Source organism: Cyprinus carpio, chromosome B25 (assembly GCF_018340385.1).
Source record: "Cyprinus carpio isolate SPL01 chromosome B25, ASM1834038v1, whole genome shotgun sequence".
NCBI classification, from domain to species: domain Eukaryota; kingdom Metazoa; phylum Chordata; class Actinopteri; order Cypriniformes; family Cyprinidae; genus Cyprinus; species Cyprinus carpio.
In genome coordinates this window covers 7,488,169-7,513,718 of record NC_056621.1, presented here as the reverse complement: position 1 = coordinate 7,513,718, position 25,550 = coordinate 7,488,169, and the positions used below count along the sequence as shown (strand labels likewise).

Below are 25,550 nucleotides of genomic sequence, written 5' to 3'. Positions count from 1 at the left end.
TCGGTCTGTTCCTTTACTGCATTTAAATACGGCTCAAACCTGCATATAATATGACAAAGTATAAATGCACATTCTGCGGCTTGTTACTATGCCACACACGATCAAAATGGTACAAATAACAAAAATGTGTTTTGCGGATAATCCCCAGCTAGCTTATTAAGAAGCAGCTTTATTTATTAACAGAAGATACGGTGGATAAAGATTGTAAATGTCAGCTCTCGTCACGCGATTTGAGGCCAAGCAATGAAAGAGCTATCTGAAGACCCGACCGATGCTGGATCACGGACGTCTTCTTCTGTCAGCGGAGCGTCGGGAGCCATTCTGAAAGAAAGAGATCTGTAAATGCCGCGTCTGTTACAGCACTGGCAGCCTTCACAGGCCTAGCTGGGTGATTGACATTCATAGAAAAAAAACAAAAAACGTGTGGCCGCCGAGCGTAGGCAGAACCGTCCACAGCAGAGATAAAGAAATAAAAGAATGACAAGAACACAGATTCAAGCGTAGCTTGCAAGGCCTTAGGAATAGAAAACAAATAAAATGGAGAAACAAAGCTTCACATATTGCACCGAGTCCCACAATTTTGTATAGATCCAGTAGTGTATGTAGTTTTTGAGTTATTTACATACAGTACGAACTCCAGGGATGAATGAATTAATGAGAAAATGAACGAGAAACTGTCAGCAGTTCCAGCCAAAGACAAAAAGGGGGAAAAAAAATAGAGCTCAAAAACAACAGTCTGCACTGCTGGAATAAAAAGATGTTCACCGATTAGTGCTCTGCCTGATAAAATCTCTCTGAAAAGTAAAATGCACACGGACATTCTTATCTCAGCACCCGGGCCGGCTACCAAATCTGACTTTGACTGGAACGATCTCATCCTCGAGTCTTTATTTCCCATTTTACAAGGGTTTAGTTAGCGCCTTCGTGTTGATTCAGATACATTAAGTCTGGATAAACAATCTCCAAAAGAGTCCTCTGCTCATCCAGCTGTGGTTCTCTGCTTTAGCGCAGGCTCCAAGGGTCCACACGGAGAGCCCGGTTCTGGTGCAACAGCGTTCTAGCACAGCTTGAGCTTGTAGGTGGAGATCTCCATTGGCTCCAGATTGATGATGGAGTCGTTGGAGAGCGGAGGCTGAGGGTGCATCAGAGACAGAGACATGGGCTGAAGGAGCTGAAGATCTAGCCCACGGAACAGCCCAGAAATGGAGAGCTGGGAAGACAGATCAGAGACTCAGATTCAGAAGGACTAAAAATAGACTTTATCAGACCTACATGCATCCACACAGCTTAGACCTGTTCAAATGAAGTGAAACATGACTGCAACGCAAAAATATCAAATACTCACACAGAAATATAAAGTAATAGTATGGTAATATTTTCAAATCAATCTGAACAAAGCATTTAGACACCTAAATGAATTATATATATACTCATATTGTATACATACATATATATATATGTGTGTGTGTGTGTGTGTGTGTGTGTGACTAATACACAATAACTAACAATGAAATAAAAAGACTAATACACAATGTGTGTGTGTGTGACTAATACACAATAACTAACAATGAAATAAAAACAAATCAAACTTAAATTGTAATATTAAAAAAAATTTACATTCTGGTGTATTGTTTTTAATCAAAGGTACTTAAGACCGATTTTACTTATAGGTTAACCATTGGTATTGGTATATTTTATTAAGGATTTATTTATTTATGTATCTTTCTCCTATTTTTTTGTATGTGTATATATACATATTTATGGATGTTGTACGTTTATACGTGTATATACGTATATACTTCTGCATGTGTGAGTGCATATGTATATTTACTTCTGGCATGGGGTGGGGGAATAAATAAAATATATTAAAAAAAAAGAAAGGGCTGTCTGTACTAGGGCTGTCAGTTTAATGCATTAATTAAATGGCTGTCTGTACTAGGGCTGTCAGTTTAATGCATTAATTAATTAGTTATGAACAAATAAGGCAATTAAAATATTTCAAGGCAGTTAACGCACTGGCCCCGCCCCCAGACCTGTACATCATCTTACATTTTATACAGTTGACCATTGACAAATATGAGCATAAATGCACTTATGCCCTAAAATTCAAGATACTGGGGCAAGAATGCTCCTGTATGAGTTTTTGTCTCATATTTATATCATATGATAAGTGATATCACATGAGCAGGGAGAGTAGTATTACACGAGTGCTGATTTTATTCCCGAATATCACAAATTTAAATATGATTTTATACATCAGTTCAGTAAATAAGAAGTTGATATTGTATTATATTTTAAACTCAACATGTTTTTGCTCAAATTTGCCAAGAATATATTAGCTTTAAAGCCATAGCAGAATTGTTGCGTCTTAGTTTCTGAATGAATCCGCGTTTTGAACGAATCGTGTGAATCAATGATTCAGTAGTGCACTCATAAAGACAGCCAATTACTTTATTCCCAAATGAATCAGCTGTTTGAATGAAGACATCTACCGCCACCTGCTGGCAGACTTAGTGTCTTATTTAGAGCATCATTTAATTAATAATACTAATAATAATAATAAAAACTTTAAATGAATAGTTCACCCAAAAAATTTAATTCAGTCATCATTTACTCTCACGTCCCTCATGTCGTTCAAACCTTTCTTCTGTGGAACATAAAAGAAGGTATTTTCAAAGACTAATACTCTTAAAGGGACTTTGGTATTTTGGTTATCAGTGACTTTCATTGTATGAACAAACAATACTGAGATGTTTCTCAGATTATCTTCTTTTATGTTCCATAGTTTATGTTAGTCCGTTGTAGCCTGAATAATTGTGTAATAATTTTTTTTTATTGTTGAAAGAAATAAAATATTTCTATAGCTACAATTTGTAATGTCTACTTGATATTTTCTTATTTAACACAAAAAATACCTTTAAATAATCTTTTGTGGGTATTTTCGCAGTCAAAATTACTAAAAATGAAAACTGAAAATATAAAAATAAAAGCAAATTCAAAATATTAATAAAAACGATAATAGTATATATATATAACAAGACATTTTAACACTATAAATATTTTATAAATTAATAAGTAAATATATATACACAACACACACACACATAAATTTTAAATAAATAAATAAATGAATAATGTTTATGATGTTTGTTTGTTTTTTCCGAACACATTTGACACCTTTTAAGTCTTATTAGTGAAAGACTTAAAGTGATTTTTTAAAGTGATTAGTGATTTTTTTATTTTTTTCAAGTCAAGATACTGACCTGGCCTTGTGTGGTGGTACAGTTGAAACCAGGGTTCTGGGCCTCCAGACCACAATCCAGGCCCAGTCGATGGAGCAGCAGAGCCGTGTAGGGAGATGGAGAGTGAGTGTCCTGCTGAAAAAATGATACCAAATAAATACCAGTGAAAATAAATCCACCAGACCACAAAATCTCAAACACTTGAAACGTGAAAGTTTTTTTTCCCATTTACAAACTCAAATTCCTCGATACTGACTCCCAGGGCTCTCATTTACCAGGCTTTGGATGCTCCGGAGGTTCAGCAGGTGGAAGTCACAGGGCAGGGTGCCAGCCAATGGAGCGAAGGTACGCATGGGCGGCACGCCGTGTTTCCGGGACAACACGGGCAGTGCCAGCACGTCATGGTTCAGGATGGTGGAGGTCATGTGACTGAGCAGCGACGGGAAGCTGACTGATCTGCTGTCCACCGGCTGGAAGATACAGACATGTATCAGGTAACTTTTTAGGGTCAGGGTACGAGATGAGCTCAGCACAGATTCTACCTCTAAACACTACTGACTACAGCCCGTTATCATCTAAAAGGTTTGGCGGAACGGAAGCACAGGTAGAGATAGCGGACAGGAAACGTCCTTTGGCCTCTTAATCCAGGTGGAAACCTGTCGCTTGTTGCTATGGTAACAAGCTGAACTAGGGCTCCACAAAACTGCTACAGCACTAATGTTACCTCTTCCTGGCCGTCTCCTAAAATACCAGCAATGATTTTGTTTATCATGTTGGTGACTCTTGCATAGGAGCCAGCAGGCTGCATGCATGAGGAGAGAAAGACAGGATGATAAGTGATAGACAGACAGGAACAAAAAACAAAAAGAGCTTATGATGGACTGGAATGGAAAGAAACACAAGGGGGCGCTTTGTTAATCCCTCTCTCTCTCCCTCACTATATATATATAAAATTATTGCTTTATATATTTTTATTAAGGAATATTTTATTATTAATATATACTTAATACATCTGTAATGCATAATACATAGTGTTCAATATAGGACACTGTATTATTTATAATCTTTCAGGAGATAGCATGATTAAAATAAAAAGATATATTATTTAAATCAGTGTGAGCCTGTGTGTAAAAACTCTGAAGCCCATTATCTATTATTACACACTTGCCAGCTTTTAGACGGTCCCTAGAGCCTTCACAAAGCCCTCATGAGTAACAATAGTGTGCCCCCTACAGGACACAGGCTGAAACGAGCATTTACCTACCGCTCGCACTGCTACAGGACGCCTATATTTTGGTATGCATAACAAGATCTCTCATGTGAAGCTGAAATTGCAGGCTCCAATCAGATTAATAAACTGCTAGGATTCTCGCCAGTCAGGGCGCGCAGGGTTTTATCAGTCAGCCAGGAAATAAAACTGTATTAAAAACGTAGCAGGAACGAATCTAGTCATGGTGTGTCTCATCCAATACTTCAAATATTTTGAATTTAGCTTGAGGCATCCACTAGCATGTATAGTTTTATTATTATTATTATTACAGGGGGAGATAAAAAATCATTTCATTTGCATAAATGGTTGATTTACATGTTTGTCTGTCTCTTCTCGTCTGAGTAGTCAGAATAAGCATGTACTAATCCAGAGTCTGAGTCTGGTTTGATTCACTTGTATCCTCGTATCCAGTCAGAACTCACCTTTCCACTGCCGCTCCTCCTCTCCAGCAGAAGACGGAAGCGATTGGCTGTTCGTTTGTTGTCCTTCAGGCCCTGCCCCAGACCCCTGTTATCGTCTTGCATCAGTCTGCGGTCCAGGATCACCTCCAGCTGACCTGCAGGGAATGGAAAGAGCGTACGAGGGAAGGATGAAGAGGGAGAGGGAGAAAGGACCAGGTGGCAATAGCATACACTCACTTCATCTTCATTATTGGACATTAGACAGTACACTCACTTCATCTTCATTATTGGATACACTGCATCAAATCAATACAGAAGCAGAGAACAGTGTCCCACTGTTAAGTGTTTTCCTCCTCCCTACCGTCTCAGTCCCTGATTCATGTTTCATCCTGCTAAGATACTCACTGCTATAGATCTAAAAAGTACCAGTATTTTGGTATCGAGTCGATACGGAATTGAAAACAGCATAGCGAGGGGAGTTTTTCTCTGTATTGTCAGCTCAATTTGGTACACGGGTGAAAAAAGTTTGATTCCTACTATGGTAAAAGCTCAGCCCATAAATATTGATTAGGACATGCTTTTGTTTCTTAGTAACCTTCCTGAAGCATCTAGACACATAACAGAATATTAATAAGCCAATTAGTCAATGCTGTTCACGTTTATGTAAATAACAATAGTGTGTTTAATGCCATTTTAGTTTTGCAACAAAATTTATATAAAAAAAAAAAAAAAAAAACAAAACTACAATAAAAAAAAAAAATTAAAATAAAAAAAAATAAATAAATAAAAAAAATGACAATTTTAAAAAACAATAAATACATAAAAAAAAATAAGTAAATAATAATACATTTGTATAAAATATATAAATAAACCATGTAACCAAATTAATTTTAATAAGCCAAATAAAAAGTTGGACTAAATGCTGTTTTTTTTTTTTTTTAAGATTATGTAAATAACATTCAATTAAAAATAGTGTTTAATTGCATTTTAGTTTTGCAACAAAATTTTGTATTTAAAAATAAATAAATAAATAAATAAAATAAAAATAAATTTGTATAAAAAAAGTAAATTATGACCATAAACCTTAGCCAATATTACAAAAATACACTGCAAAAAAATTCACAAAAATAAAATCACATTAAATAAGCCACAAAAAAACTTAGCAAAAATAATCAAAAAAAAAACTTAATTTTAGTAAAAAAAAAAAAAAAAATATATTTTTTTTTAAGATTATGTAAATAACATTCAATTAAAAACAAAAAATTAAAAATAAAGTTTAATTTCATTTTAGTTTTTTCACAAAAAAAAATATAAAAAACAAAAAATAAAAAATAATAAAAAGTTTCCATTAAATCAGTGAAACTTATGAAAAACTTAGGCTATGTTTATGTAAATAAAATCCAATTAAAACTAAGCCATATAAAAACTTAGGCTATGTTTATGTAAATAACATCCAATTAAAACCAGTGTGTTTAATTCCATTTTAGTTTTGGCACCAAAATTTGTATTATAAAAACCAAACTAAAAATAAATTTGTGAAAAGAATCATGTCATCGACATCATTGCAATATCAGCGTTTGCGAAGCCTACTCACCGCTGGCCAGGCTGCTGACGCCCAGGGCCTGGGCCGTGTGGAGCGTGAGCCGGTATTGGCTGTCCTGAATATATGCCATGGCAGGCATCGGGTAGAAATTAGCCTGCAGTGGAAGTTTCTGGAAGTACCGGCGAGGCTGGATCTGATGAGCAGGGAAAACACAGAGCATTAGCTTGATTATCTGGCCAGAGAGTAATCTGAGTCAAACACTGGTGAACTTTTACTCCATGCTGATTGCTTAAATAAATCCAAGATTATTTTAAAGACTCAGATGAACAAAGCAGCAGCTTGATAAACCTCAAGAGTCTGTGGACATGTGCACTTCACCTGGAAGCCGTTGAGGTCTGTGTAGAAAGTATCTCCGCTCTGAATGTCGGTAACCAGCCGCATGGCCAGCTCTTTGTTATTCTGATCTCTGATGTCCACCATGGTGGTGATGTCCAGAGAAAGACCTTCAACTCCTGAAGTGATATGTCAGGAATAACTGATCAGACAGGGCAAGATGTCCTCACACGATCGAGACAGATGGATGGAGGGAGTGTACCTGGAACATTGTGAATGCGGACCGTCTGCTGGAAGTGTTGATAATGTGCCACAACCTCAGCGAAGAGAGGCCCTTCCACCACACGCACTGCAGGGGCTTCTCTCTGCAAGTATGGCTGAGAGCGAGCAGAGAGGAAGGTGTTAGTTGTTTGGTAAATTGCTTTTCACCCCAGTCAAGACTAACAGACACTACCTTGGCATTTCCGTCCGGCAGGAAGAGATAGGCCCCACTCTTGTCCTTGGAGGGTCGAGTTCCGTATGTGAGGAACTGAATCTGTACCCTCACCTCCTGGGGATCGTCTTTACGTCGAACGCTCTGATGGAGAAAAGGGCACGAGAGAAAGAGAATTAATCATCGTAGACTTATCTGCTGACTCAGACTCTAAAAGAGGACACAACAGCATATGTACTACAAAAATAGGAGAGGGATACGATTCATTTCTTTTGACAACAATAAGAAAAAAAAAAAAAAAACACTTGTCCAGATGACTGAACATAAAAATAGACTGCTGATGTCATAGCTTGGAAACTTCCTTTTTTATTACCATGAAATATCTGCTCAGTGGAGCTGATTTTCAACATTTTGTTTCTCCTATGAGGACAATTTTTTCTAGTGGTGCACATATATTAAAACTCGGGCCGATATCTACAAGCTCATATTTATTATTATAATTCATGTTTTGGCAGGTATTATAATTCAATACTATTTTGCCTATAATTAAAAAATAAATTATTCATGTTATGGCCGATATTATAATTTTGTCTAAAATATATATATATATATATATATTTAGACAAAAATTATAATTAAATATATATATATATATAAAGTATATTCAGACATCACATATATATATATATATATATATAAAGTATATTCAGACATCACAACAATATAATATACTAATATGGACATTCATTGTGAGATTTGCTGGCGTTTTAATCATTATTAAATTTATTTATTTTTTTATTTTTTATTTTTTTTACTTAATATGAGCTTTAGATTACAAAAAGTTCATTTATACAATATATATTGGCTTATATACAAAATAGAATGCCAAATAAATAAATAAAAAATGTAATATCGGCCAATAACTGATATTAAAATTCTATATTATTTTACCATAAAATAACAAAACATAAAAAATACATTTAAAAAATTATAAACTATAATGAATAATTCTAAATAAGTAGTGATGCCTACGTGAATTTAGGCATCACTAAAATGTACAGCACATAAAAATTACGTTTATTGGTCCGACTATACCACCACTAATACAACCATTTAGGGGAACTTGTGGCCTAGTGGTTAGAGAGTTTGACTCCTAACCCTAAGTTTGTGGGTTCGAGTCTTGGGCCGGCAATACCACGACTGAGGCGCCCTTGAGCAAGGCACCAAACCCCCAACTTCTCCCCGGGTGCCGCAGCATAAATGGCTGCCCACTGCTCCGGGGTGTGTGTTCACGGGTGTGTGTGTGCACTTTGTATGGGTTAAATGCAGAGCACGAATTCTGAGTATGGGTCACCATACTTGGCTGTATGTCACGTCAAGATTAAGTGAGCTTTGCATGACGGCAAAGGTAATCTAAATTTTTAAAAATAGAGGAAAAGAGCATGCATAAATAAATATCAGCTGAGATTTATACATACAATATAGACTGACCATTAAAAATTCCTGATATTGGAAGATAACTGATATATTGTACATCTTTATATTCTCTATTCATATAAAAACAAGTGGGAATCATTTGCATATGGTGTTTGTTTTGTCTTAGCAGTCGATTTACTTAAGGAATTATGCAAATCAGATAACGAAAACAAGCAGGGGAATTAACTCAACTTTCTGGGGCATTTTAGTCACTTTAGTGGCACTCTCCCCTCAAGCCCCGGTTACTTTCTCACTTCACTTCCTAACACAAAATGATCTCACCTCCAGCAGGCCTGTGGTTCCAGAGAAGCCCAGAGTGAGAGACTGGCTCTGGATGTAGAACGGCTGGGCGTCTACCGTCTGTGATCGCACGGGCAGAGGGTCCAAACCCCGTATGCTCTGACCCCGTCCGGGAATCCTGAGCAGCGTATCAGAGCGCAGGGTCATGGGGGAGTCAGCAGAGTCATACAGGTGGAAGACGGCCAATCCCAGAGCGGGCAGGCGTGCCATGAAAGAGGCCTGAACGAAAAAACAAGAAAGAGTGTAGGTTTTGAAACTAGCTTTCTTTAAGATCCAGGAGCGAATGGACACAAACAGACACACCTGGTAGACCTCTCCACTCATCTCAACGGCAGACACCCACTGTGCGCTCAGCTGAACCGGTAAAGTCTGCCCGTCTTCAGTGAGAACCCGAACTCTCACCGAATTCACCAGCAGAGTCACGACACACAGACGCTCCTGCTCGATGGGGTTAAACAGCACCAGATACCTGAGGAAGAGGAGGAAGATCGGATCTACACACTGAATAAAATCTGTTCAAGATCTACAGATAACATATCTTACCTGGGAGAAGATTCCAGCTCGATAAGAGTACGCTGCGGGAGAGAGTCATGTGTGGCGCGTCTGTCGTCCTGCAGTCACATGAACAGAGGTCAAAGGTCAGCCCCAAAACTCTCTTTCCCCAAAAAATCATATTATATGTATAAAAAAACACACATACCACATATTCAAAAATAATAATCTCAGCCACCAAATGCAATGCTTATTTATTCAGTTTTCAGATGATATAATCTCATATATGACTGGTTTTGTGGTCCAGGGTCACATATTATTTTTATCAAATATTGGTTTCAATATTTTTGTCAGCTTCTTGTTTTAATGAACACAGGTTTTGTATCGAAACTGATTAATCACAGGCCTCATCTATCTAAGCTTATGTACCTGTTTTTAAGTTAACATTGCCCAAATTATTGAGAAATAACATTTTTCACTCACAAACAGAGGTGCATGAGCTCAGATGAAAGAGGCCTACGATTAATCAGTTCCCAAAAGAAATACAAAACCTGTAGTAATTGAAATGAAGTTGACAAAAAGACCAAATTAAATATTTGGTGATTATATCGCGTAATGACAGATTTACAAGCAATTTCTAAAGGGATAGTTCACCCAAAAATGAAAATTTTGGGTGAACTGTACCTTTAAAAGGCTTGTCATTTTTGACTGGGAATGCCAAATAAGGTAAATGATTTTCAGCTCAACACAAGGGTTAAACACGCTGTGAAAAACCAAGGCTGTTCCTCACCGTCTCTAAGAAAGGCTCCGTCTGGTAGAAGCGATAAATGTCTTTATTCTTTATTACCAGGAAGTGTGCAGCATTAATGATCACTCGTTTCAGACCGACCAGAGAATGTAATAGCCTGGGGGGGGGAATGAATCAAGAACCGCTTACAAATCAAAAGTCGTCAATCCAAACTGTAAAAATACTAAAAATGGTCAATTAAAGATGATATTTCAGTAATAACACCCTGCGAGACTTCCTTTGATCTTCAGATCAGTTAATGCGGATCAAATCTGCAAGCTTTCATTCAGAGACCTGTTTCCGTAGTCGATGACCACAGCCTCTTTGGCCGTGCCCGTGATGGCATCATGGTGCTGGAACAGCCCTATGTTGCGCCTGGCATCGGTGAGGAGGGAGTAATCCGAGACGGGATAACGTCCTTCCAGTCCCGCACGCCGGGCGTGAGCCACCGCCAAGCTGTAGAGAACCTCTGCCCCTCTACAGCAAAGACAAAATCACACAGTCTTAAATCACAACGAACAGCGAAACTTGACAAACTGAGAAACGGATGATAATAGAATTAAAGACTAAGTAATGACAGTAATTAGGCAATTCCTCATGCTTAATTCAGGAGAAAAAACTTGTCACCTACGTGGAGAATAACTATTTTAATTATTCCCCAGTAATGCCGCAGAGAACAGGCCTTTATTCAAAGCATAATTGAATCTCTGGCAAATAAAACCAGATACTTTCCAAAGTTGCTGAAATAATGGATTAAATTCAGATACCTCGACGGCAGTTTGTCAGTGTAAATTCAAATGTGTTGCCAATTAAAAATGAAAAGGCTTCCACAAAACCTTGTTAGCATACTTCTGACTGAAAGCTACTTGTTGAATTGTTAACAATGTGTTAAGTAACAGCTTTATGTAAATATACTCTTCCGTCCCAGCTTAATTTGCAGAGACATTTATAAATGAACCATTTGTAGTAGATTTCTGTGAAAAGTGCAAACACTTTATTCACTGACTCAAATTAAAATGATATTTTAATAAAATGCTGGCCAAAAATAATAAATAATTTATAGCTATTTGTAATTTATAGTGATAAATAATTTCAAGTTATAGCAATAAATGGCTGGTATATAATTTTTAAAATTATTAAAAAAAATAAAAATTAATGTAATTAAAATTAAAAATTAATATTTTATAATTACATTATTAAATAAAAAATTAAACATTAAAAAAACTAAAATTAATTTTAAATGAAGTATTTTTTAAAATGCTGAAAAATACTGAATTTAAGCATCACAACATTATAATGTACAGTAATGACAAATGGGTATTAATATTGATATATGCTGAAGACAAATATAAACAACAAAATATAACCACAAAATAAAAAATAAATAAATAAATAAATAAATAAACAAAAAAATAAAAAAATAAATAAACACATATATAAATTCACATTTATTTATTTATTCAGCTTTTAGATTATGTATAAATCTCAATTTTGAAAAATGTACCCTTATGACTGGTTTTGTGGTCCAGGGGCACATTTAGAAAGTGACTGTGCTTATTTGTAAATGTTTTATGCAAAATTCCAATTATGCACACAAGTTAAATTCACAACTTTGGATGGAAACCCAGCCACTCACTAACCGCAGGTGAGATTCTAACACACGGTCCAGGTTTTTGTAGAAGGGACGTGAGGTGTAGTATCCACTCCAGTAATGGTCCTCTCTATCCGCATAAGCGAAGAAGTCTCCGCTCAGCACAGGGTAATCGGGGGGTCTCGTCCCCGGAGCGACTCCATTAGCCTTGTACACTGCATTAAAGTAATCTGTCAGCGTCGCAAACTGGGCCTGAGAACACAGAGATCTACTTTCAGGGCATTTCAAATTCATTTCACATTTTCCGAAATCCAAAACATCCGTACTCTTTTCTTCCCTCACAAACAAGTTAAATTATTCATTCAAATTATTCCTAGTTGTACATCAAAAGCTGAGCTGAAGGAGCTGTGTTTGTTTAAAAAAAAACAAGATTTCTGACATTGCAGAAATAGATTTAGATCGAATTAAACCTCTTCCTGACAAACCTACAGACAAATATTGTAGTTTTCTATTGATTTACAGGTTAGAGCAGTCTATGTTTATCAGAAAGCATACCTTTACATGCATTTCTGGATGAGAGTTCATGTAATCGAACAGTTTCTGGTAGTTGAAGTACTGCTGGTCCCACTCTAATGCTTTGTCGTAGCGGAAGTCATCCCCAAGAGGAACCAGCAACACTTTGCTACGAAACAGCTTGGATTTTTTACGGTACTGATCAAGCAGAACGCCAGCTCTGAAACAGAAAATGTCAAATATTTTAAATTTTTATTAAGACTAGCAATCGATTAAAAACAAGTTTTTAAGCATTGAATAGACAAAAAGTGGTGTATATACAACTGTTTTGTTTTTTACATAAAGAAATTAATAATTTTACTGGGCAAGGACACACATATTGATCAAAACAGACATTTATTAACATTTATAATGTAAAGAAAAAATGCTGTTGTTTTGAACTTTCTATTCATCAAAGATCTGAAAGATACACATTTTAAAAACAGAAAAGTTATTTTTTAATAATATTTCACAATACTGCTGAATATAATTTATAAAACCTATAAAAAAAATATATAATACAAACAACAAAATAAAAAAAATTTATACAATAAACAAATGTACAAAAAATAAAATAATTAATTAAAAATATATATTTTTTTGTTATTTTAATGTACATAAATTAATATAATTTTTTATCATTCATATCTTAGATAAATGATACTTAAATGCCCTAGTTTTCATCCAAGCAGATCAACATCTAGTCATACGAAAGTAAGAAAACAGGTTAGAACATTTTGAAGGAAATGACTCATGAAGCCTATTCCAGTAAACCTGAAAGACCTCTGAAGTGTACTGACAGGTGCAGACTAATTGCTACAAGCTTGTTATATCCAGGTTTTCTTCTGCAGAGCAAGAGAGCGGTGGATTTGGGATCGAGCCCAGTTCAAACGCAACCCGTTTAAATACAGCTGGTGCCAGCTGGGTGATGGACAAATTAATTTTGTTGGCTAACACAGGAAATTAACCTACGTTGATTCTTTGGCTAAACTCCCCCGAATCAAATTATTTCCCTGGTTTCATAACAATCAGTCCTCCGGCCTCACCTCTCGGCCACGTTGGCATCTGTGATGGCTCGGGGGGGCACCTTCCACGGACAGTTGACTCGACTGCCCGGCAGCCTCTTGAAATCAAACTGGCAGCAGATCTTGGGGTCTGGGCCGCACGTGTGAGGCACGTCGTAGCTGTAAAACGGCATCATGTGACAGAACATGTCTGTGCCCGATTCAATATCTGAAAATAAAGAAATGAAATAAATAAACTTTGATGTGTAGCTCTCTAAGTCACTTGAGCTTTTGCCGAGGGTTTGTGTTTTCCGAAACCTTCATTAGACATTTAAAGCCTTTCCAACATGTAATTAATGATTACAAACACTATATTCTGATCTATTATAGTTATTAACTAAAATTAAAAATTTATTGAAAGAAATATGAGTGGTCCTCGCACATGCAAAACACACTCTCGTGATGCTAGTTTTTTTTATTTTTGGACTAGTTGCGAGAGTGCTTCCTAATGTGTTTTAGGAGTTGTTTTTACAGTTTCCAGAGTGTTAATAAGTAGTTATATGTACACATGTATATATGTAATATGTAGAAGTCAAAAGTATACATCCCCTAAGTATGATATCCGTTATATGGTTCAATGAGACTCTTAAAGGATCTTTTCATTGCCGACAAAGAGAAAATCATAAGTTTGATCGCTAAGAAATGTAACAAAACCCTTCTCCTCAATTTTAAATATCATTCATATATAAAACATAAAAGTGCCAGATGATCAAGCACCACATATAAGCAGTACAGTAATTGTTAACCAAAACTAAAACATTTACCCCAGGTCTGCCTCCACATGAATTCAAGGCTCCGTGTGGCAGCAAAGTGCTTCTTGATGGAGTAATGGACCCTCTGGATCAGCATGCTGCTTATGTTCGCCCGATTCAGCAGGTAAGGCATCGTGGCGCTGTGCCCGAACGGATCAACGGCCCAGCCTGAGCGAGGGGTCACACCTGCAGTAAACACACCCATTAAATATTCCAAACCACTTTTAAAATTAAACCCGCATCGCCCACATCTAGAACAAATGCGCTAATTGCTAAGCAAGCCACACCATCCATAAAACAGTCTCACCCAGATTTTTCTCCAGCCACTGATGACCTTCAATCAGCTGATCGATCATGGCGAAATAGTGAGCGTTGGCCTCATCCGTCATGACCCAGCCTCCCGTCACCATCTCAAGCTGTCCGCTGAGGATCAGCCTGGAAGAAACAGGATTTAGAAAGGATCCTTCAAATTTAAAGCACTGATCACAAGATGAGGTGAGGAAATCCATGACATTAGATCAGGGTATGTGAGGAGCATCTAGACCAATTAACCTTCAGCGGATTACTGAGTTAAGAAGATGAACCGATCAAGAGTGGGCATGAGGGACCGAATCTAAACACAAAAGACAGAATGAGGGCACAGAACAACCAACATTGCAGAGACCCATTTTTCATTCCAAGTGGAACATTTTCCAAGTGGTTTCCATAGCGGCTCAGTCAGGAATTGATTGGATTGTGAATTGGATGGAATATGATTAAATTCAAATTAACTGTTTACTATTTTTATATAATTTTGAAATGTAATTCATTCCTGTGATGCAAAGCTGAATTTTCAGCATCATTACTCAAGTCTTCAGTGTCACATGATCCTTCAGAAATCATTCTAATATGCTGATTTGATGCTCAAGAAACATTACTTATTATTTTCAACACTTGTGCTGCTCGATATATTTATGGAAACTGTGATACATTTTGTTTTTCAGTATTCTTTGATTTATAAATTCAAAAGAAAAGCATTTATCATTATAAATGTCTCTAGTGTAACTTTCAATCAATTTAATGCGTCCTTGTTGAATAAAAAAAAAAAAGTATTAATTTCTTTAAAGTGAAATTTTCTTTCAAGGGCAGAGCCAGCTTTGATGAAAGATTATGAAGAAAAAATAATAAACAATAAAAAAAAAATAATAAAATACATATATATATAGAGAGAGAAAGAGAGAGAGAGAGAGTCAATTCCTCACCCTCTTGTTATTCCAAACCCATAAGACCTTTTATCTTCAGAACACAAATTAAGATATTTTTGATGAAATCCGAGAGCTCTCTGACCCTGCATAGACAGCAAAGGTAGTGAGGACATCAATAAAATAGCCCATGTGACATCAAGTGATGTCCTTACTACGTTTCTGGGGCATAAACGTGTCAGTAAACTTCTGTCTTAGAAAGGTCAGAAAGCTCTCGGATTTCATCAAAAATATGTTAATTTGTGTTCCGAAGATGAACGAAGGGTTTGGAACGACATGAGGGTGAGTAATTAATGACAGGATTTTTAGTTTTGGGTGAACTATCCCTTTAAGATAAAGCGTTACTCACTTGCGCATTGCCTCTTGTTTATGTACATCTGCGCTTTCCCACCACTTGGCGAAGAACGAGATTTCCGACCAAATGAATTTCCTGCGAGGATCTTCAGCCAGTTTGACCACCATGTTGTTGAAGATATGCTGCGTTTGGTCATTGTAGTACTTGTCAAATGTCTTGATCCACCCTGTCACAAAAAGAAGTGCAATACAAAGTCAAAGTTAAAACCATCTAAGGACGCCAAACAGATCAGATCTAGTTCTGCCACCACAGAAGGAAGTGTGTGCTAAAAACAAATGCTCTTTTAATAAAACACTGAAAAGTTTCACAGCTGTTTGGCCACACTTCGTTTCCCTGAAGAACAACCTGTTCCAAATAACACCGTCTGTTCATTATTCAGAGGCACTGCTGGGCTGTTGGAAATGTCTTTCTGAGGGTCAGCACGGATCTGTTGTTCCAGCGCTGACCCTCAGAATGACAGAAAGACATTTAGAGTCACGGTAGACTGATTGAAACATATAGGAAACATGTTCATTAAACGCGCAGCACCACAAAGACCAGTGACATGGTACTGACCCCAATAAAAAAACAGGGAAACAGCTCACTGACTTAAAGAATTAGATTCTTCATTCTTTTTTATAACGCTGCAAAAAACGCCAACTGCTGGGGTTCACGAGCAGATTTGGAAACGTATCTGTCCTGTGGGTGATGCTGAAACTCATTGTGTTTCTCTTAAGGTGCTTCACAAATTGTGCCAACGCTGCAAAATGCAAACCCAGTAACTGACCCACTTTACCTGCACGACTCTTTCGGATACGCATTGCTAGGTGCTAGACTGAGGATGCTGCATGAACAACTAAAACAAAATAAAAATTTTTACATCCTCTTAAAGACGGAGGGTAGAAGAAATTGAAACTTTACAACATTTTTTAGGTTGCTTGATGAAATGTATGCAAGCTAAGCTTCAAAACGATGAAAAGGACAATATAAATATCACAAAAGCCGCCAATGCTCCAATTAGAATATTTACAGCGTTCTGCTTTTAACAAAATATTATCCAAATTAGGATACATACACTACTGTTCAAAAGTAGTGTGCCCTTTTTTTACTTTTATTATTTATTGAAAAACTTTATATTGATCAAAAGTAACAGTAAAGACATTTAATGATAAAAAAGATTTCTATTTCAAATAAATGCTGTTCTTTCACTTTTTCTATTCATCAAATAATCCTGAAGAAATCATGATTTCCACAAAAATATTAAGCAGCACAACCCTGTTCAACGTTGATAATAATAAGAAATGTTTCTTGAGCAACAAATCAGCATATTAGAATTAATTCTTGAAGCATCATGTAACACTGAAGACTGATAGTCAAAATTCAGCTTTGCATCACAGGAATAAATTACTTTTGAAAATATATTCAAACAGAAATGTGTTCTTTTATATTGTAATAATATTTCACTATATTATTGCTTGTACTGTAATTTTAATCAAATAAATGCAGCCTTGGTGAACATAAGAATCAGTATTGCATGCTTATAAAGAAATATGCTTAATATCAAATTAATATTAAATACAAATCATAGGAGTAGTTCAAATTAATGTGACAAATTTGTGTATTATTAATTAATACTATTATTTTAATTAATAATAGTAATAATAACTCATTTAATATACTACATCTTATTTAATTTGAAATAAAAATTAGATTTATACATTTTATTTACCAATTTATTAATTAAATCTGAAGCCATGAATTTGTTTATTCAATGAAAATCATCTTCACCGAAGATCTAGGGCAGATTTAAACAATATTAGTGAATATTTTATGATACTTTTATGGTGGTTTTGTGTTTTGTCAGTTCCAGTTACATGACTAATTGAAAACACAAAACACAAGTTACACTCGAGACCGCAGATATAATGCATTATGCATGTAGCATGAAAAACAATAGCAGGACAACTACTTGACATACAGTATAAGCACAGCTTTTGTGTTTATGACTTGAGTTTTGACTCTTTCAAAATAATCTGGGTTGAAGTGAATCATTCCCAACCCTGAAAGAGTAAACTCAGGCCAGGGCTTCGGTTTCAATGCCTACCTGGATCGTTGTGCGAATGAGGGACCACAAACACTTGCAGGGGCTCGTCGTCCCACTCGTTGGGCTCGTAGGTGATCTCAAAGCCTTGCTTCCAAACACCTCCATCCACATTATCGAAGCTCAGCAAGGAGTATACATCCAGCATCTGTGGCCAAGCAAACAATTCAGAGATTGTCTCGAATGTTATTGCATGAGCTCATCTGGATCCGCTTCACAATTCCCAGAAATCTTTACAAAAACCTCCACTTGGAGACACAAAAATGTGATAAAGATGTTACATTACAAGTGAGTGCTAGATGATGGCAAATGTCATTTCAATCTGATCTAAAAATACGCAGAAACAATTAAACATCCAATACATTCCTTTTTAAAAGAAAACAAATAGTATTATCTGTATGCAAAGTGTCCTACAATTGGTTTTTGACCTCTGAAAATGTGTACTATTTAACCATTTACTCCTGGAGCCAAATTTAGATCCCAGTATATCTGGAACCGAACCATACAGGGCCTTAAAAATGAAGATGCCAAAAGGAAAGTTTCTTAAGACCCAGTCTCTAAAAGGGCATTGTGTTATCTTTAATACTTCTTGAGTTACAGGCATCCAAACTCGGGAGAAAAAACTGGTGCCTTTTCCCATTATTGAATGATCACCATTGGCATGTAATGCAACAAAGACTGCTAGAGTCAACAGATCTACCGATCTCTGTGTAAAAATAACAATGATGCCGTCATCTTTCTGAAGTCATTTTTACTCTCTGGTGAAACTTTTTGACCCTCCTCTACAAAATAGTGGATTACTCTGTTAATACACATCTGTAACGTTTCATATCTTTGGTTTTCATTACTATACATGTTTATCTTTCTTCAGAACAAATACTGACATAATCATACATTTGAGCCGGTGACCTCTGAATGAGTTGACATTACAAAAGTAACTGTTGGAGACTCGGTCAAAACTGCGTGATTACTGATGGAATCCTTGGCAAGGATAGCCAGGAAACACAAACAGAGCACCACAGCTGTAACCACAACAAGTGAATGCCAAAGCCGCACTGCAATCCTCCCCCAGATTAAACTCAAGTCATTCCACACACTTCAGCCCACTGAGATGCCGTTTTGATTCTCACCTGCAGGTCGGTTTGGCTCCTGCGGGCCAGTGCGAACTGGCAATCCAGCGGCTTGACGGAGAGAAAGGTGGGCCTGCCATCAAAGGGCAGCACCCAGGAGCCATTGGCGCTACGGAAAGGGAGGTGTCCGCTGGGAGAGATGGCCCCCGTGTCGGTGAGCTCCAGCACAGAGTCTTTGATGTGGCTGATGATCTGATGGTTCTCCTCCAGGAGCTGCTCCAGCTGCTCGATGCGGTTCTGCAACACCGAAATCTGGCTCTGAAAAAACCAGGGGGATGGAGGTGTAATCTATCTACAACATCACATGACTGACCTGAGCGCTCTAGAGGGGGCGACACACCAAGGCACACGGGACTGGCATTGGCTGACCTGCAACACGGCTACAGTAGCACTAACAAACTGGATTTTTACAGTACCAATATTATGTTTATTTTTTGTCATGTTATGACCAAAAACGGACAAATGGACGATTTTATACTATTTTGTTTGAATACACACCAAAAAAAAAAAACTGCATATTAAAATCAACCATTTTAAATTTTGCGAGTGAATTTAGCCATCACAACGTATTTAAAAATCTGAAATAAGTGTAAATAAATACATTTTGTATGACATTTTCTAATTCTCAATAATTAATATCTATTTTTCATACTGTATGTTATAATGTTAGTTTGCTTAAATTCACTTGCAAAAATTTAAATGGTTGAATTTAATTTCTGATTATTTTTTATGTATTAAGACAAAATAGCATAAAATCGTCCATTTATCAGTTTTTGGCCATAACATGACGACAAAAAAATTCTCAAAGAAATTTAATATTGGTACATTCCTACTCAGAATTCCTATTCACATATTCCTTATATACAAGTAGCACACAAGTAAATAAAAATTATTATATACATATACATATATATATACACACACACCAAACTTTAAATATAAAAAAAAAAAATAAAAATAAAAATAAAATACTATCAAGATCTATACAAAATAAAAAATATATATAAACTTTTATTTTATATATAAAATATTAAAATAAATATAAAATTCTAGGATGTTCTAGAGGTTTTCAAAAGACATGATATTCTGGTCCTTAGATACGTCTCAGCTCCTTTCTTTAAAGTAAATCCACAGAATAGTTTTTTTTTTCTGCCATTTCATCATCCCCCAGGCGGATCACAAGTCTGGTGGCTTAGAAAAGTAATAGCACACCTCTCCCCAACACGCCGCATGATTTGAGTATCATTCAGATCCTTAGTACAAAGGGTGAGGGATGAGTTACATGTAAAAACCTAATTCTTAGGATTGGGACTTTCTTCAAATCCCTTGCCTTAGCAAGTATTACTAATATCAAGTGTCACAGAAGCTGTAAGTGTTTGCCGGTGCAAAGCTCACTGACAATCAAATTGAAAAATGATTTAGTACAGGCTTTGAGTACAAACAATATCTGAATTTCCATAATGTGCTTTTTTTTTTTTTTTTTTGCTGAGGCTTATGATACGAAGCACATAAAACATTCTAACTCATGTGTCATCCTGTACGCAATTTCTACAAGAACACCAACACAGTTTCCTAATAATTAGTTTTTTTTGCATTTAAAAAAGCCTTTGGTTTTGTAGCTGAAAAAAGCCAGCACTCAGGGAGAGTTAGTCACTAGCTAATTTAGTAGTTAATTAGCTTGAGTCAGAGCTGGAAACGAATTGGTCACATCACTAGCTTCTACACTTGCTAGCCTGAAAAAACCCCTCCGAAGACTTTGATGAATGGAGCCACTCAAACAGACCCACCCAGCAAAAAAATGTAATCCAGGACAAAGGGAATTCATAAAGAGATAACCGCCGACTTACCCTCGGAAAGTTCCCGGCGCTGTGTCTCCTGGCGGGATCGTGCTGGACGCGGTCCAGCATCAGGTAGAGAGTCACCTGCTTCTTCAGTTTCATCCTCCTCTGCTTATCTGACGGATGCTAATGTCCCAGTCAAGAGGAGCGGAGACAAAAGAAGAGAGTGTGAGTTCTGATGAAGCTGTGTAAAAAAGTGCTGGAAAAGGATTTGCCAGCGATGTTTAAAGTCCACCTCTGCTCTCCCACAGAGCTCCAAATTCTAAAGCAGGGGCTTGTGGGATAGGGGAGGGCTAGGAGAAGAGGTGAAATATACACGGGGGACGACGATCAGCGGGAACCGCGCGGCAGTCTGTCAAGTGCGACCGAATCACGGCCAATTCCAGCCTCCTTCAAAGCCCCCCTTGTCCTCAGCCATTCAAACTGAAGAAAAGCAGGGGAAAAAAGAACAACACAGGTTCTGAACAGCGGGAGCCCAGACAGGGAGTCTAATGTCCCTCCGGCAAAGCTGCTCTATGTGTGTGTGCATATATGTGTCATTACGGTGAGGACATGTCCACAGCACTTTCTCAAACAGCTTCCGACAGGGATGGACCTAATACAGCATCTCCAGTTCTTGAGCAAGAGTTCTCATTTTGTTACTAGTTAATGTTCTCGCACACTCCAGTCTAGAGCTTTCTGTGGCTCGACATACAAAAATAAATCATGAAATACATCAAATGATGTACAGCGCCAATTCTGGTTAAATAAAATAGCAATAAAATGTTATATTAGGGCCAATCAGAGCCCAAAAACATTGAATGAAGCAGATGGAAGTATATATATATATATATATATATATATATATATATATATATATATATATATATATATACATATATACACTTTTTTTTTTTAAGAAAATTCTAAATATTAATAAAAACGATAATAGTATATAAATAATGCTAAACACTATTATTAACACTAGAAAAATTTATTATTATTATTATAGTACAATAATGTCATGGATTTAATAAATATTAATAAACAATATAATATTTATATATAATAAACTGTTTTTAATGTTGTTTAAAAAAAATTATTAATAACTGAAAACTACTATTATTTAACAGAATTTTGATTTATTACAAATAAAGCTGAAATAAAATAGAAATATCAGATAAACTTGCCCTGGCAATTAAGTGAAATAAAATATGTTTAAAGTTTACATTCAAAGTACTTTTGTATCATTGTTTCTGTGTTACAAACATTCAAGTAATCACAGAAGTACTGGAATAAAAGTTTATAGTTCGGATATAAACACTGCCGTCTACAGAAGCGATCAAAATAGAATAAATCACCTTTTTGAAAGTGACGACGCTCAAATAAAGATTGTATCAATTACAACGTAACGCCAGTAGGTGGAGACAAGTGACTTAAAAAGAGATTCGTTCAGAAAACGTCGATTCATTCAGGAATGAAACAAGGGAAGTCTTTATGAGCGAGTCATTGAATCATTTGTTTAACCTATTATTTTTTATTTATTCGTTGAATATTGTATTTTATAAATAGACTGCAGCAATATTTCTAGAAAGTCTAATAAATTACATGTTTTTTTTGTTGTCTTTTTTTCAGAATCATGGTGGGAGAATAGTGATATCTATTTTAAAAAATAAAATATTAATGCACTACATAAATATAAAAAAGAATACTTTTCCTCAAGAAATTTGTGAACTATATTTGCTCGTTTTTGGAATGTTTCGCGTTTTAGCATTTCGAGTTTGTTCAATACTCCGTTTGAGTATGAATGCATCAATATAGCAAAACAAACTTTTAATGCAATTTTTTGTTCCAGATTTTTAAACAAGCAAGACTTATATAAGTAATAAACTGTATTTCTAAATCAGTAAATCTGAAAATATTGTCTTAAAATCTGATGATGCAAATTGTAATTTGTGGCCCTTCGCATTTTACGTTCTTGAGTACCCCTGGTTTAAATGATGCTCGGACATTTCTTATTTTACTGTTTTGTCAGTTTACACTTGAAAATGCGCAAATACTTGATATATTATTAAACTAATATCATGATGCCACAACCAGCAGATCAGCAGCACCACCCAACTGTCTTTGACGGCCACGTGTGTGTGTGTGTGTGTGTGTGTGTGTGTGTGTGTGTGTGTGTGTGTGTGTGTGCAGGTGTGTGTGTGTGTGTGAGTGTGTGTGTGTGTGTGTGTGTGTGTGTGTGTGTGTGTGTGTGTGTGTGTGTGTGTGTGTGTGTGTGTGTGTTGTTTTCTGACTTACTGGGTTGGGTGTAGTCCTTCACAGAGCAGTGGTCACTCCATCGCAACGAAGAGCAGAGCAGAATAAGAACGACCTGGTTCACTACACCCCTCTTTCTTAAGCCGTTTTTTTCTTTCCAGCTTGGCTGATGGGTCTTCTCGGACACAGATGATGCAGATCTGCTTGTGCACTACGCTTTTAATGCCATAATGTATCCAACAAAGTCTCTAGTCTTAATATTTGGGGGCTGAACGCGAGCACCGTCCCTTCTCTGCAGTCAAGGACGTCTGACCTTGATTCTGAATGATTCTGGATTATCACGTCCTACAACAGGAGGCAATTCTGGGAAGTGCACAAAGTGTGCCAAACTTGACAATGGAAGGTGGCGTCTCGCATACAAGATCCGAGATCCAGGCCTGGATTTGCCTGTAAAAACAAGCAGGTGTTCTCTTTCCCTTGTCTCCTAAATCTAATATGAAGTTAATCCCGTCAGCTTCGAGTCAGGCAGTGTTTTAGCGCTCTCCAGAAGGATTTGGGATTAGGCCTTTCCTCCAGCACTGGTAAACAGCTCAACCGATCCCACATCCAAAATGGAGAGCTTCCAGGAATGGCTACATAAAACTGAGGAGGCTACAAAATGGAACAGCTCTTGATGGAAGACAGTAAACCTGGTTTTAGAAAACTAATGACTAGAGTTGGTTTGAAGGTCTTTTTTCCATGTTTGCTATTTTGAAGCTCAGATTTCCACAGCATGCCTCAGAAACAGAGAGCCGAGCACCTGTGAAAACAAACAACCTCAGTGAACGGTTTTCCCAAATACTACACGAGCAGACGCACCAAACACATGCATCTACTGAAGCTTAAATCAAGACAATGGAAGCCAATCAATAAATTAAAAACACACATTATTCCCAGTGCAAAAGCACGGCAGCGAATTTTGTCAACTATAAACAACATCATTTTTTTTTTTTTTGTTAATGTAATTTTTTTTTAATCGTCATACAAGTCTGAATCTGTGGATTTTGGAAGCAGATATTATAATACAAATTATCTATTTTTTTATTTTATATATATATTTTTTTACAATTTAAACAATACACTATGCCAGAAAACATACTAAATTGTTATTACTGATCCACTGAAATTTTGGCAACCGAAAACATATTCAACCAAAACTAGCAAGAAATTAATAATCATTTAAATAAAAAAAAAATAATAAAAATAATTAAATCAATAATTGTCCATTTTTTTATATCATACATTAGAAAGTTAGCATGAAAAGTATTTATTGGAGGTTCATTGTTAATAATGATAAACTGCTATATCAGCCAGGTTGATGAATTAACTGCTATTTGATATGTGGCTGATAATTATTAAGATTACCAGAAGCCAGTTCCAATATATATATTAGTATTGGCATCAGCAATTAAAAATTTGAAAATCCCATATTGGTCCAACACAAATTGTGAAAAATGGATTTAAAGAACAGACAAAAGACTGTAGATTTATGATATCAGCTTTTAGCAGACATCATAATTAAAAGAAAAATTAAATAAAATAAAAAAAAAAAATTAAAATAAAAAATAATAATTCAATCTCTGAGACGGAAAGAATCACAGTAATCACTGTCTGATTGAAAAATCAGAAGATTAAAAATACAGATACATTACAATATAAAAACGCAAATAAATAATTAACAAGCGAGGGAAGTGATCAGTATGTGAAACTGAAATAATGGCCTCTTCTTGTGTGGGAAGGTTATCATCAGAACTGATATCTGAGCCTTTAAGCGCGTGGTTTATCATTAAACCCTCTTGTCGCCACAGACATCCACAGACAGCCTTAGCCTATATCTGCACATGAGGCAAGTTACTCGTTTATCCGATCTATCCACCTCGGACTGGCATTCCCGCTCAAGATCAGACAAAGATAAGAGTTTATCAGCTGGATCCGCAGGTACGATCGCGTACTATTGCGCGTGCAGCATGTAAATACATCGGCTCTGGTCTATTCTTCAATACAAGCGCGCGATCAAGCTACAGAAGACACCTTTCTAACGTTCAAAATCATTATACTGCACTTCTAGCGTTTTTTGAAACGGCTGACATGGATTTTAAACGAGAAAGCAGTCACGGGACATCAAATATTTACCCGTTATTTCCTCCTGAAAGACGTCTGTGATCCTATGCGCGAGCTGGAGAATGGAGCAGAGCATTGTGGGAAGTGAAGTTTTCTGAGGGCTGAGGCGCACTGGCTTCTGATTGGCTAGATTGCTGTGGGGGTTAGTACGTGTTAAACGGAGCAAATGTACAATCCAGAAAATTTTAATCAATTCCAGACCGGGGCTGGTTGTCACACTTTTAGTGAATACTTCTCAGTGTGCTTTTATTTTTGAAAGCGATAGATAGATA

At 36.4% G+C, this 25,550-nt stretch overlaps 1 protein-coding gene and 1 long non-coding RNA gene across 2 annotated transcripts; both read right to left on the bottom strand.

Moving 5' to 3' along the window:
- Window positions 1-127: 127 nt before the first annotated feature.
- man2a2 (mannosidase, alpha, class 2A, member 2) lies at window positions 128-20,982 on the bottom strand. The gene is made up of 22 exons (XM_042752824.1): window positions 20,890-20,982; window positions 19,043-19,300; window positions 17,916-18,060; window positions 15,827-15,998; window positions 14,544-14,671; window positions 14,249-14,422; window positions 13,467-13,653; window positions 12,424-12,601; window positions 11,918-12,120; window positions 10,572-10,754; window positions 10,281-10,395; window positions 9,542-9,609; window positions 9,302-9,467; window positions 8,981-9,217; window positions 7,244-7,366; window positions 7,052-7,166; window positions 6,835-6,968; window positions 6,508-6,649; window positions 4,935-5,068; window positions 3,518-3,712; window positions 3,264-3,377; window positions 128-1,210 (listed from the first exon to the last, which is right to left on the bottom strand). The coding sequence occupies exons 1-22, from the start codon at window positions 20,980-20,982 to the stop codon at window positions 1,058-1,060; spliced, it is 3,417 nt and encodes a 1,138-aa protein (XP_042608758.1). The 3' UTR covers window positions 128-1,057.
- On the bottom strand, window positions 20,953-25,397 carry LOC109051096. The gene is made up of 3 exons (XR_006158548.1): window positions 25,291-25,397; window positions 23,161-23,917; window positions 20,953-21,006 (listed from the first exon to the last, which is right to left on the bottom strand). It is a non-coding gene; the product is annotated as an uncharacterized LOC109051096 (long non-coding RNA).
- Window positions 25,398-25,550: the final 153 nt, after the last annotated feature.

Excerpts from the sequence above, each read along its gene's own strand:
- man2a2 (XM_042752824.1), bottom strand. The coding sequence starts at position 20,982 with ATGAAACTGAAGAAGCAGGTGACTCTCTACCTGATGCTGGACCGCGTC. Across the intron at positions 7,367-8,980 it reads GAACCACAGGCCTGCTGGAG|AGCGTTCGACGTAAAGACGA; the intron begins GTGAGATCATTT and ends TTTCTCCATCAG. Across the intron at positions 1,211-3,263 it reads GTACCACCACACAAGGCCAG|CTCTCCATTTCTGGGCTGTT; the intron begins GTCAGTATCTTG and ends CTGTCTTCCCAG.